The sequence below is a fragment of the Coregonus clupeaformis genome, chromosome 30, assembly GCF_020615455.1.
Source record: "Coregonus clupeaformis isolate EN_2021a chromosome 30, ASM2061545v1, whole genome shotgun sequence".
In the NCBI taxonomy this organism is placed as follows: Eukaryota; Metazoa; Chordata; class Actinopteri; order Salmoniformes; family Salmonidae; genus Coregonus; species Coregonus clupeaformis.
In genome coordinates this window covers 1,054,130-1,069,039 of record NC_059221.1, presented here as the reverse complement: position 1 = coordinate 1,069,039, position 14,910 = coordinate 1,054,130, and the positions used below count along the sequence as shown (strand labels likewise).

The window sequence follows — 14,910 nt, the reverse complement described above, 5'->3', positions numbered from 1 at the left end:
TAACAACAAAAAAAATCCAGAAAAACGCATGTAAAAAATGTTATAAATTGATTTGCATTTTTATGGGGGAAATAAGTATTTGAACCCTCTGCAAAAAAAAACTCTGACTTAGTACTTGGTGACAAAACCCTTGTTGGCAATTACAGAGGTCAGACGTTTCTTGTAGTTGGCCACCAGGTTTGCACACATCTCAGGAGGGATTTTGTCCCACTCCTCTTTGCAGATCTTCTCCAAGTCATTAAGGTTTCGAGCCTGACGTTTGGTAACTCGAACCTTCAGCTCCCTCCACAGATTTTCTATGGGATTAAGGTCTGGAGACTGGCTAGGCCACTACAGGACCTTAATGTGCTTCTTCTTGAGCCACTCCTTTGTTGCCTTGGCCGTGTGTTTTGGGTCATTGTCATGAGGGAAGGAGGTTCTCACCCAAGATTTGACAGTACATGGCCCCGTCCATCGTCCCTTTGATGCGGTGAAGTTGTCCTGTCCCCTTAGCAGAAAAACACCCCCAAAGCATAATGTTTCCACCTCCATGTTTGACGGTGGGGATGGTGTTCTTGGGGTCATAGGCAGCATTCCTCCTCCTCCAAACATGGCGGGTTGAGTTGATACCAAAGAGCTCGATTTTGGTCTCATCTGACCACAACACTTTCACCCAGTTCTCCTCTGAATCATTCAGATGTTCATTGGCAAACTTCAGACGGGCCTGTATATGTGCTTTCTTGAGCAGGGGGACCTTGCAGGCGCTGCAGGATTTCAGTCCTTCACAGCGTAGTGTGTTACCAATTGTTTTCTTGGTGACTATGGTCCCAGCTGCCTTGAGATCATTGACAAGATCATCCTGTGTAGTTCTGGGCTACAATCTTGTCCCTGACATCTTGGAGAGCTCTTTGGTCTTGGCCACGGTGGAGAGTTTGGAATCTGATTAATTGATTGCTTCTGTGGACAGGTGTCTTTTATACAGGTAACACAGGTAACTCCCTTTAAGAGTGTACTCCTAATCTCAGCTCGTTACCTGTATAAAAGTCACCTGGGAGCCAGAATTCTTTCTGATTAAGAGGGGGTCAAATACTTATTTCCCTCATTAAAATGCAAATCAATTTATAACATTTTTGACATGTGTTTTTCTGGATTTTTTTGTTGTTATTCTGTCTCTCACTGTTCAAATAAACCTACCATTAAAATTATAGACTGATCATTTCTTTGTCAGTGGGCAAACGTACAAAATCAGCAGGGGATCAAATACATTTTTCCCTCACTGTACATCGTCAGTCACAAGCTTTTTTAGGAAATGTGTTGATGATGTTGTAATCACTATAACAATCCGGACATACCCCAACCAAAATGGATGAACGGAGATATCCGTACAATGCTGAGAGCCCATACTGCAGCATTCAATGTCAGCAGAACAAACCCCAATGACTTGGTGGCGCGCGAAGTGTACAAGGCAAGCAGCTACGAGCTCCGCAAATCCATTAGGGATGCAAAAAGACAATACAGACTCAAACTTAAATTGATGTTTAATAACTGAGACTCGGGTCACATGTGGCAAGGATTTAGAGACTATCACAGACTACAAAGGCAAATCCAGCTGTGCGGTGCCCACCGAAGCTTCCCTCCCAGATGAGCTTAATACATTCTATGCTCACTTCGAGGCAGACAATACCGAACCATCCAGGAAGACTCTCGCTGCTCTGGACTACCAGGTGCTTTCAATCTCTGAGGCTGATGTGAGGAAAACTGTCAAAAGAGTGAATACTCACAAAGCCACCGCCCCAGATGTTTGCTGACGACACCACGGTTGTAGGCCTGGTAACCAACAAAACAAAGGAGTTGATTGTTGACTTCAGGAAGCAGAGGAGGGAACATGCCCCAATCCACATCAACAGGACTGCAATAGAGAGAATCACAAGTTTTAAGTTCCTCGGCGTACACATCCCCAAGGACTTGCCATGGACTAACAACACCACCACTCTTGTCAAGAGGGCACAAAAGCGTCTCTACTTCCTAAGGCAGCTGAAGAAATTCAGCATGCCGCCCATGTCCTCCAAATACTACCGCTACACCATCGAGAGTGTCCTGACTGGTTGCATCACGGCCTGTTACACAAATTGCTCCGTCCACTACCACAAGGCCCTCCATCACTGGGACTGTGCTCCCACCCATCCAGGACATCTACTCGAAACAGTGCCTGAGGAAGGCACGCAGCATCATCAAGGACCCTACACACCCCAGCCATGTGCTTTTCTCTCTCTTACCGTCGGGCAAACGGTATCGGAGCATGAGGTCTGATACCAACAGGCTCAAAGACAGTTTCTATCTACAAGCCATCAGACTGCTGAACACTTGAACTGGACTGACCACCTGCTCTGATTCTCTGCACCTTAGCACACATTCATTCACTCATGCACACAACCACACACATATACATTCATGCTACACACACATCACAACTGCTGCTACCAGACTCTTATTATACTGCTCAAGTTTATAAACTGCCCCCATCCCCCCCTTCCCCAATACACATGTAAATATTGGACTATAAATTGTGCCTTGTTGTATTATACTTATGCTAAATGTTTATTCTATTCTACTAAGCCATTTACTTAATGTTTGTATTCGTATCTTGTATTATTTGTTATTGTTGTTGCATTGTCGAGAAGAAATATGCAAGTAAGCATTTCATTGGAGCATGTATACCATGCATATCCCCTACATAAGACAAAAAAAACTTGAAACTGAAACAGGTAGGGTAGACACAGAGAGTGTTTGATGGTTGCAGCCCTGTCCCACCCTTTATGTAAAAAAGTGTATATATGGAAATACACCTGGTATTATTTTAATACAAAATATTTATACAAATATCTAATACAATAAGAACATGTATATATGAGTGCATTCTTACAAAAAAAGTGACATTTGACAATAAATTGAATACCTGAATTCCCACCAAAATCCCTGAACATTAATTTGTGCTATAATTAAGTCAATATCTGATGGATTATAAAAATTTGAAAAGTTTGGAGTATCTTCATCCATTGTCCAACCGTTGCATTTATTATAATTGTTTTAAAAAAACCTTCTAACAAATTCGATGACCTTTGCTAATACAACCTAAAGCTAATACAATGTAAAGCATCAGACACAGTTCCCATATTAAACATTTTGCTGACCACCTGTGTGAAAGGTGTAACATCACTTAGAACAAACTTTTTAAATTAACCATTCTGTACCTGCCTGGCAGAAAATATAACAATTGTAAATGATGGTATGGGAATATAGTCTAAACCCAATGCATGGGCTATATTTATATTTATTGGTTAGGCTAAGCCTACTTGAATTATATTTGGAGGCGCACCATCATCATATGGCAAAACGGATAAATATGGCAAAACTGAGAAATCCCCTGTGAACTGTAAATATGAACAAAATTTACGTTTGATAACGTTGGACACAGAACTATTGTCATGTGCGTCCCTTTAAAATGCGTGCTGACGAGATTGAAATTTTACGTAGCTTTCTAAAGCAGTGTGTAACCTACTTCAGTGGAGATATTCGTGCGCCTCGCTTGTCCGTTGTGCAGTCGCGCGCTGTCCCTGCTTGCTGAAAGAGGATGCAGATATTTTGCTGGATAATTTCTATTCCAGAATAGTTCATAATTCTGACTGTCTGCACAGGAGTAGCCTAAACACGCAACAGATAGACGCATGCCTATGGACCACAGACATTGTGTTGTATGCGCTCTCGGTGTCTCATCTGTTTTGTAGATACAGTAGCTTTTGAAATAAACATCGAAATGGCCACAGACGAGCTGTCGTCGAAGCTTAGTCGTCGGCTGCAGATAGAAGAGGGTGCCGAGGCACCGGTGGCGGTTGAGGCTGGTCAGGGACATGAGAAGGCGGCCACAGCAAACGCAGACTCGGAGTTGGGAGTAAAGCTCATGCGGCGGGGGGAGTTGAACGACGGAGTGGGTGAACACCATCAGCCGAGCATGAAGGTCTTCAATCCATACACCGAGTTCAAGGAATTCTCTAGGAAGCAAATCAAAGATATGGAGAGAATGTTTAAACAGTGAGTTCATGTTGTCAAAAATATCAGCAATTGAAATATTTTCTACATACAACCTGCATAAAATGTCAACCGACTAGTTGGCTTTGGTTACGCACATGTATGCTTATCAATTGGCAATTCGCCATGCATATGACATATTAAAATACACTACATGACCAAAAGTATGTGGACACCTGCTCGTCGAACATCTAATTCCAAAAATCATGGGCATTAATATGGAGTTGGACACCCCTTTGCTGCTATAACAGCCTCCACTCTTCTGGGAATGCTTTCCACTAGATATTGGAACATTGCTGCGGGGACTTGCTTCCATTCAGCCACAAGAGCATTAGTGAGGTCGGGCACTGATGATGGGCGATTAGGCCTGGCTCGCAGTCGATGTTCCAATTCATCCCAAAGGTATTCGATGGGGCTGAGGTCAGGGCTCTGTGCAGGCCAGTTTGGAACTCGGTAGTGAGTGTTGCTCACTACCTCAATTTACAATACCCCATAATGACAAAGCGAAAACAGTTTTTTTGAAATGTTAGCAAATTTATTACAAATAAAAAAGCAGATACCTTATTTACATAAGTATTCAGACCCTTTGCTATGCGACTCGAAATTGATCTGGGAGGTGACCAAGAACCCGATGGTCACTCTGACAGAGCTCCAGAGTTTCTTTGTGAAGATGGGAGAACCTTCCAGAAGGACAACCATCTCAGCAGCATTCCACCAGTCAGGCCTTTATGTTAGTGGCCAGACGGAAGCCACTCCTTAGTAAAAGGCACACGACGGCTCTCTTGGAGGTTGACAAAAAAGTGTTGAGAAAAAAAGAGCAGAAGTAAAATAAAATAACAGTAGGGAGGCTATATATACAGGGGGGTACCGGTAAAGAGTCAATGTGCGGGGGCACCGGCTAGTGGAGGTAGTTGAGGTAATATGTACATGTGGGTAGAGTTAAAGTGACTATGCATAAATAATTAACAGAGTAGCAGCAGCGTAAAAAGGATGGGGTGGGGGGGCAGTGCAAATAGTCCGGGTAGCCATGATTAACTGTTCAGGAGTCTTATGGCTTGGGGGTAGAAGCTGTTGAGATGTCTTTTGGACCTAGACTTGGCACTCCGGTACCGCTTGCCATGCGGTAGCAGAGAGAACAGTCTATGACTAGGGTGGCTGGAATCTTTGACAATTTTGAGGGCCTTCCTCTGACACCGCCTGGTATAGAGGTCCTGGATGGCAGGAAGCTTGACCCCAGTGATGTACTGGGCCGTACGTACTACCCTCTGTAGTGCCTTGCGGTCGGAGGCTGAGCAGTTGCCATACCAGGCGGTGATGCAACCAGTCAGGATGCTCTCGATGGTGCAGCTGTAGAATTTCTTGAGGATCTGAGGATCCATGCCAAATCTGTTCAATCTCCTAAGGGGGAATAGGCTTTGTCATGCCCTCTTCACGACTGTCTTGGTGTGTTTGGACCATGATAGTTCGTTGGTGATGTGGACACCAAGGAACTTGAAGCTCTCAACCTGTTCCACTACAGCCCTGTCGATGAGAATGGGGGCGTGCTCAGTCCTCTTTTTTTTCCTGTAGTCCACAATCATCTCCTTTGTCTTGGTCACGTTGAGGGAGAGTTTGTTATCCTGGCACCACATGGCCAGGTCTCTGACCTCCTCCCTATAGGCTGTCTCATCGTTGTCGTCAGCAAACTTAATGATGGTGTTGGAATCGTGCCTGGCCATGCAGTCATGTGTGAACAGGGAGTACAGGAGGGGACTGAGCACGCACCCCTGAGGAGCCCCCGTGTTGAGGATCAGTGTGGCAGATGTGTTATTACCTACCCTTACCACCTGGGGGCGGCCCGTCAGGAAGTCCAGGATCCAGTTGCAGAGGGAGGTGTTTAGTCCCAGGATCCTTAGCTTAGTGATGAGCTTTGAGGGCACTATGGTGTTGAATGCTGAGCTGTAGTCAATGAATAGCATTCTCACGTAGGTGTTCGTCTTGTCCAGGTGGGAAAGGGAAGTGTGGAGTGCAATAGAGATTGCATCATCTGTGGATCTGTTGGGGCGGTATGCAAATTGGAGTGGGTCTAGGGTTTCTGGGATAATGGTGTTGTGAGCCATGACCAGCCTTTCAAAGCACTTCATGGCTACAGACGTCAGTGCTATGGGTTGGTAGTCATTTAGGCAGGTTATCTTAGTGTCCTTGGGCACTGGGACTATGGTGGTCTGCTTGAAACATGTTGGTATTACAGACTCAGTCAGGGACATGTTGAAAATGTCAGTGAAGACACTTGCCAGTTGGTCAGCACATGCTCGGAGTACACGTCCTGGTAATCCGTCTGGCCCTGCGGCCTTGTGAATGTTGACCTGCTTAAAAGTCTTACTCACATTGGCTATGGAGAGCGTGATCACATAGTCATCCGGAACAGCTGAACGAAGATGAACGAAGCAATGTACAGCGAGATCCTTGATGATAACCTGCTCCAGAGCGCTCAGAACCTCAGACTGGGGTGAAGGTTCACCTTCCAACAGGACGACGACCCTAAGCACACAGCCAAGACAACGCAGCAGTGGCTTCGGGACAAGTCTCTGAATGTCCTTGAGTAGCCCGGACTTGAACCCGATCGAACATCTTTGGATAGACCTGAAAATAGCTGTGCAGCGACGCTCCCCATTGAACTTGACAGAGCTTGAGAGGATCTGCAGAGAAGAATGGGAGAATCTCCCCAAATACAGGTATGCCAAGCTCCACACTCGAGGCTGTAATCGCTGCCAAAGGTGCTTCAACAAAGTACTGAGTATGTATGTATGTATAAAAAACATGGGGGATTGGAAGTGATGCAGACAATTACATTGATGGAAGTTACAATCTATCTGCAACATTAAGCTGATCTACCCCCCCCCCCCCAAAAAAAAAGTACTGAGTAAAGGGTCTGAATACTTATGTAGATGTGGTATTCCAGTATAAATACATGTATACATTTTTTTTTTTGCTTTGTCATTATGGGGTATTGTGTGTAGATTGAGGGGGGGGGGACTACTTAATCCATTTTAGAATAAGACTGTAATGTAACAAAATGTGTAAAAAGTCGAGGGGTCTGAACTTTCCGAATGCACTGTATGTGAGTGTCACTTGGAAACTGAAAACTCTGTTTGCTGACACTCATGCCATTGACACGATGAATCAGCAAAACAGTTTCACAGCTCCGTCACAGGTCTGTCAGTGGCATGACGTTGTTAGTCAAAACATTGAAGTAACTGGTTTTGTGTGATATGTGTTATTGATGTGTCCTAATAGCTTCCATACGTGTGTGTGATTAAGCAGTGCCAAGACTGACGGGATCTGTCAAGACTTAACAGCAGCTTGGGGACCTACACTATATATACAAAACATTAGTGGATTCAGCTATTTCAGCCACACCCGTTGCTGACAGGTATATAAAATCGAGCACACAGCCATCCAATCTCCATAGACAAACATTGGCAGTAAAATGGCCTTACTGAAGAGCTCAGTAACTTTCAACGTGGCACCGTCATAGGATGTCAGTTCGTCAATTTCTGCCCTTTTAGAGCTGCCCCGGTCAACTGTAAGTGCTGTTCTTGTGAAGTGGAAACGTCTAGGAGCAACAACGGCTCAGCCGCGAAGTGGTAGGACACACAAGCTCACAGAAAGGGACCGGCGAGTGCTGAAGCTTGTAGCACGTAAAAATGGTCTGTCCTCGGTTGCAACACTCACTACAGAGTTCCAACCTGCCTCTGGAAGCAACATCAGCACAAGAACTGATCGTCGGGAGCTTCATGAAATGGGTTTCCATGGCCAAACAGCCGCACACAAGTCTAAGATCACCTTGCGCAATGCCAAGAATCGGCTGGAGTGGTGTAAAGCGTGCCGTCATTGGACTCTGGGGCAGTGGAAACGCATTCTCTGGAGTGATGAAACAAGCTTCACCATCTGGCAATCCGACAGACGAATATGGGTTTGGCGGATGCCAGGAGAACGCTACCTACCCCAATGCGTAGTGCCAACTAAAGTTTGGTGGAGGAGGAATAATGGTCTAGGGCTGTTTTTCGTGGTTTGGGCTAGGCCCCTTAGTTCCAGTGATAGGAAATATTAACTCTACAGCATACAATGACATTCTAGACAATTCTGTGCTTCCAACTTTGTGGCAACAGTTTGGGGAAGGCCCTTTCTTGTTTCGGCATGACAATGCCCCTGTGCACAAAGCGAGGTCCATACAGAAATGGTTTGTCGAGAGCGGTGTGGAAGAACTTGACTGGTGTTACGGATACAGGTATCCTGTGTCTGTTTGTGTTTTTCCTCTCCTTCTGCCCTAATCACAGGTGTCCTGTATGTTCCTGATTGGTGGTCATTGGGGAGTCTGCTGATTGCTAAGGTGGACCAATCAGTGAACATTCCTCTGCATTGCACCACCTGTTGCTGGTTTTTCAATCACACATCCCATTGTTTAAAAGCCGGTCAGTTGTGTTTGTTGTTAGAGACTATTTCCGTATGTGAGTATGGATACTGTGGTGTCCTGTGTTTTGTGTACTCACTCATTTGCTGGTTACTCTGTTTGGTAACTTTGTGTGTTTCTGGGAAAAGGGGAATTTAAGCAAGTTGCCCTTGGGCGTACATTACCCGTAGGAAGAAAACTGTCTAAAAACACTAGTTAGACCTGAGCGGACCACCCACTGTAATTTTTGTTTGATTAGCAGTAGCTTAGCGGTTCTTGAGGCAGGCAAGATCAGTTTAGGGGTGTTTTACACTATTGTTTCATTTCTTGGGTCCTGCTCAGCCCTTTTTTCCAAACCCTTTACCGTGTGTTTAAAAATAAACCTTTTATGTTTGAAGGTAGTTTATGGTTGTCGTGTAGTTTTTGTTCTCACTGTTCCATGTCATCATTCTAATTTGCATGAATTATGTTACGGGTCTCTTCTCCATCCACCCTAGACGTTTAAAGCCACGGGGTTCGTAACATTGGCCTCCACAGAGCCTTGACCTGAACCCCATCGAACACCTTTGGGATGAATTGGAATGCCGACTGCGAGCCAGGCCTAATCGACTAACATCAGTGCCCGACCTCACTAATGCTCTTGTGGCTGAATGGAAGCAAGTCCCTGCAGCAATGTTCCAACATCTAGTGGAAAGCCTTCCCAGAAGAATGGAGGCTGTTTTAGCATCAAAAGGGGGACCAACTCCATATTAATGCCCATGATTTTGGAATGAGCTGTTCGACGAGCAGGTGTCCACCTACATTTGGTCGTGTAGTGTATCTGTGGGTTAGTGTCACAATGGTGCTTGGCTAGCATTTGTCGGTTTACATTTCAGACATCATTGAATTGGGCTGTAAATCAAAACTCTTAAGTCTGAGAGACTAGTTACTTATGTGCAAATAATTGAGTCCTATAGCACTGTTACTGTACAAAATGGCTGGTCAAGTATTGTAGAGAGGATACTGTATCACAGGGGACATAGTATGGGAATCCATTGGATAGCATTGGGTACGCAGGCACGCACACACAAGCACACTCTCGTTCAGTCCTGGCATACTGCCCTGACCCAGAGGTCACATGCGTTGCACTTTCTACGATACATAATATCTCAGTGTAGCCTACTCATTACGTACTCAGTATTTCAGTCCAATCAATGCAATGTCTACCCGACTTCACTCTTACTTGCTCAGTATGCTGTCACTGTCAGTGGTTGCTGAATACAGTACAATAGGTTATATTCACTCTCATTTATCTACGTTTCAAGCTCTGGCAACCCCATTTGGCTGCATTCCATATGGTTCCTTTTTGATAGTGCGGGAATTTACATTGTTGCCTCAAGCGTGACGAGTGTCTTTGTTGCTTGGTACTTGCAATACTGTAGGCCTACGTGGTATTGTAAAACCCTCTTGAGAACATTTTGTTTCATCAATCATGATTTCCAAGCCTTTTCTTGTGTTAGTAGAACAGCTCTGTAAGAGTCATTCATATTAAATGATTTGCTTTCACTGAAATATCAGATAGATATGAACAAGTGTCTTCTTTTTAGTTTTTACCCCTTTATTATTTCCCATCTGCACAACAATACTTGTGATAGGCTAACTGTAGTGTTAGGAACAGCACATTTACAGTATATGCAAATCAGAACATCGATTCAGTTCCTGTTCTACACAGCTCAATATATAAATAATATAATATGCCATTTAGCAGACGCTTTTATCCAAAGCGACTTACAGTCATGCGTGCATACATTTTTTTGTGTATGGGTGGTCCCGGGGATCGAACCCACTACCTTGGCGTTACAAGCGCCGTGCTCTACCAGCTGAGCTACAGAGGACCACAGTGTGTTGAATGTGTTGAAGGTGATTTTTTTTCAATGTGTTGAAGGTGATTTTATAACCGTTCTACTTTTCATGTCTGTTTCATAAAATGGCTTATCTCACTGCCCTAGGTTACGTTTATAGACAAGGCTGGCTAGCTTTTGCAAAACTGACTCGACAAGCGTTTGCCAAAACCAAGCTTATCTTTTCTTCCATATCAGGTGGAGTCACCACCCCTGATTTTATATTTCCTGTGCTTTTCAGTGCGACAACAACATAATTGGTCTCGAAACACACAGAATTAAAATCCCTAGTTTTGAATCATATTGGTTATTGAATCAAACTCACGATTCATTTTTACTCACACTTGTCAGATTTTTGAAATTACATTATCTTGAATGTTTTATCATATTGTGGAGGTCTACACATTTTTTTTCTGAGGTCTTGGCTGATTTCTTTTGATTTTCCCATGATGTCAAGCAAAGAGGCACTGAGCTTGAAGGTAGGCCTTGAAATACATCCACAGGTACACCTCCAATTGACTCAAATGATGTCAATTAGCCTATCAGAAGCTTCTAAAGCCATGGCATCATTTTCTGGAATTTTCCAAGCTGTTTAAAGGCACAGTCCACTTAGTGTATGTAAACTTCTGACCCACTGGAATTGTGATACAGTGAATTATAAGTGAAATAATCTGTCTGTAAACAATTGTTGGAAAAATCACTTGTGTCATGCACAAAGTAGATGTCCTAACCGACTTACCAAAACTATAGTTCGTTAACAAGAAATTTGTGGAGTGGTTGAAAAACGAGTTTTAATGACTCCAACCTAAGTGTATGTAAACTTCCGACTTCAACTGTACATACATACGGTATGCTACAGTAGAAACTTCAACACGATATACAGAAATATATATATATATACACACATACATATACACATACATACATACAGTACCAGTCAAAAGTTTGGACACACCTACTCATTCAAGGGTTTTTCTTTATTTTTTGATATTTTCTACATTGTATAATAATAGTGAAGACATCAAAACTATGATATAACACATGGCATCATGTAGTAAGCAAAAAAGTGTTAAACAAATCAAAATATATGTTATGTTTGAGATTATTCAAATAGCCACCTTTTGCCTTTATGACAGCTTTGCACACTCTTGGCATTCTCTCAACCAGCTTCACCTAGAATGTTTCTCCAACAGTCTTGAAGGAGTTCCCACATGCTGAGCACTTGTTGGCTGCTTTTCATTCACTCTGCCGTCCGACTCATCCCAAACCATCTCAATTGAGTTGAGGTCGGGGGATTGTGGAGGCCAGGTCATCTGATGCAGCACTCCATCACTCTCCTTCTAGGTAAAATAGCCCTTACACAGCCTGGAGGTGTGTTGTGTCATTGTCCTGTTGAAAAACAAATGATACTCCCACTAAGCCCAAACCAGATGGGATGGCGTGTCGCTGCAGAATGATTTGGTAGCCATGCTGGTTAAGTGTGCTTTGAATTCTAAATAAATCACAGTGTCACCAGCAAAGCACCCCCACATCGTAACACCTCCTCCTCCATGCTTTACGGTGGGAACAACACATGCGGAGATCATCCGTTCACCCACACCGCGTCTCACAAAGACACGGCAGTTGGAACCAAAAATCAACAATTTGGACTCCAGATCAAAGGACAGATTTCCACCGGTCTAATGTCCATTGCTCATGTTTCTTGGCCCGAGCAGGTCTTTTCTTCTTATTGGTGTCCTTTAGTGGTGGTTTCTTTGCAGCAATTCAACCATGAAGGCCTGAATCACACAGTCTCCTCTGAACAGTTGATGTTGAGGTGTGTCTGTGACTTGAACTCTGAAACATTTATTTGGGCTGCAATTTCTGAGGCTGGTAACTCTAATGAACTTATCCTTTGCAGCAGATGTAACTGGGTCTTCCATTCCTGTGGCGGTCCTCATGAGAGCCAGTTTCATCATACCACTTGATGTTTTTTGCGACTGCACTTGAAACTTTCAAAGTTCTTGAAATGTTCCGTATTGACTCACCTGTCGTTTCTCATTGCTTATTTGTTGTTTTTGCCATAATATGGACTTGGTCTTTTACAAAATAGGGATGTCTTCTGTATACCACCCCTACTTTGTCACAACACAACTGATTGGCTCAAACGCATTAAGAAGGAAATAAATTCCACAAATTAACTTTTAACAAGGCACACCTGTTAATTGAAATGCATTCCAGGTGACTACCTCATGAAGCTGGTTGAGAGAATGCCAAGAGTGTGCAAAGCTGTCATCAAGGCAAAGGGTGGCTATTTGAAGAATCTCAAATAGAAAATATAGTTTGATTTGTTTAACACTTTGTTGGTTACTACATGATTCCATATGTGTTATTTCATAGTTTTTATGTCTTCACTATGATTTTACAATGTAAAAAATAGTAAAAATAAAGAAAAACCCTTGAATAAGTAGGTGTCCAAACTTTTGACTGGTAGAGTGTGTGTGTGTGTATGTATGTGTGTGTGTATATATATCTATATATACATACATACATACATACAGTGGGGAGAACAAGTATTTGATACACTGCCGATTTTGCAGGTTTTCCTACTTACAAAGCATGTAGAGGTCTGTAATTTTTATCATAGGTACACTTCAACTGTGAGAGACGGAATCTAAAACAAAAATCCAGAAAATCACATTGTATGATTTTTAAGTAATTAATTTGCATTTTATTGCATGACATAAGTATTTGATACATCAGAAAAGCAGAACTTTTAATATTTGGTACAGAAACCTTTGTTTGCAATTACAGAGATCATACGTTTCCTGTAGGTCTTGACCAGGTTTGCACACACTGCAGCAGGGATTTTGGCCCACTCCTCCATAGAGACCTTCTCCAGATCCTTCAGGTTTCGGGGCTGTCGCTGGGTTATACGGACTTTCAGCTCCCTCCAAAGATTTTCTATTGGGTTCAGGTCTGGAGACTGGCTGGGCCACAGGTCTGGAGACTGGCTGGGCCACTAAGGAGTGGCTTCTTACGGAGCCACTCCTTAGTTGCCCTGGCTGTGTGTTTCGGGTTGTTGTCATGCTGGAAGACCCAGCCACGACCCATCTTCAATGCTCTTACTGAGGGAAGGAGGTTGTTGGCCAAGATCTCGCGATACATGGCCCCGTCCATCCATTCCCCCCTCAATACGGTGCAGTCGTCCTGTCCCCTTTGCAGAAAAGCATCCCCAAAGAATGATGTTTCCACCTCCATGCTTCACGGTTGGGATGGTGTTCTTGGGGTTGTACTCATCCTTCTTCTTCCTCCAAACACAGCGAGTGGAGTTTAGACCAAAAAGCTCTATTTTTGTCTCATCAGACCACATGACCTTCTCCCATTCCTCCTCTGGATCATCCAGATGGTCATTGGCAAACTTCAGACGGGCCTGGACATGCGCTGGCTTGAGCAGGGGGACCTTGCGTGCGCTGCAGGATTTTAATCCATGACGGCGTAGTGTGTTACTAATGGTTTTCTTTGAGACTGGTTTTGGCAGGCAGCTGTCATTTGAAACAAATCTATGGAGAGAGTGAGTGTGCAGGCTGCGCAGCAGGGTTAGCTAATGTGTGTGTGTGTTTTTGGTGTAGCTATGCTTTGTCATGGTAACACAATTTGTTTACTGCGGCCTTGGTTAAAAATATATCCCATATTCAACCTAGACTGCAGCATGCATAATATTGCGCAAGTAGGCCTACGACAATTATTTATTTGATTTTAAATATGCCGCGACCAAAAAAACAACAATCATATTCAAGACAGATATGCCGCGGAACGACAAGCGTTCCTCCACGGACCTGCGCCGGTCCATTGACCAGGGTTTGAGAAAGGCTGCTCCAGTGTTCTCTACTGTACTCTTCTTTACTGTACTGTTCTCTACTGTGCCTTACTGTACTGTGCTGTCCAAACTTGTGAAACATAGATGTCTATGATTCGTTCAGATTTGGTCCAGCCAGGGCGGACTGACCAGTGGCGGCTCCTGAAAAAATTCTCAGGGGGGGCAATTTTTCTGATGATTTAGGTGACCTACACACATTTTAAAAAAGATATGTCCAGCAACAACATGAAGACAGGGGCAGCATATAAGTCAATACTGATATACACATTACTTGCTTCAAAAAGGCCTCATGGTTGAATTGGAAATATGTGCACCTGAGCAAGCAGGAGCTTTTGATAGAGGCTACTGAAAACATTGATGCAAGTTATTGGTAATAAGAAATTTTTATAGACTTCCATATTCTGCCCTCTTGTATAGATTTGTGAAAATGAACAGTGATAGACATTTTGCCTGAAAACAGAATTTGAAAATAATTTCTAGAAAAGGTAAACACAGCTATCTGTATGGCTTTGTAAATATGAACAACCATATTCTGGCCAATTGTATAGATTTGTAAAAAAAATTGTTTACTTTTTTTTAAATGAAAAATAATTATTTTAAACAACATCAACTGTGAACTGATTTGGGCGTGTGTGTGTTAAAGAGACAGACAGGGAGGGACAAAGAGAGAGAGA

General features: G+C 43.4%; 1 protein-coding gene across 1 annotated transcript in view; it reads left to right on the top strand.

Moving 5' to 3' along the window:
- The first annotated feature begins 3,394 nt into the window (after positions 1–3,394).
- LOC121546778 (EF-hand domain-containing protein D2) overlaps positions 3,395–14,910 on the top strand; it is a 58,213-nt gene continuing 46,697 nt past the window's right edge. The window contains exon 1 of the mRNA XM_041858015.2: positions 3,395–4,068. Coding sequence (XP_041713949.1) covers positions 3,734–4,068 — 335 coding nt within the window. The 5' untranslated portion in view covers positions 3,395–3,733. The remainder of the gene's footprint in view (positions 4,069–14,910) is intronic.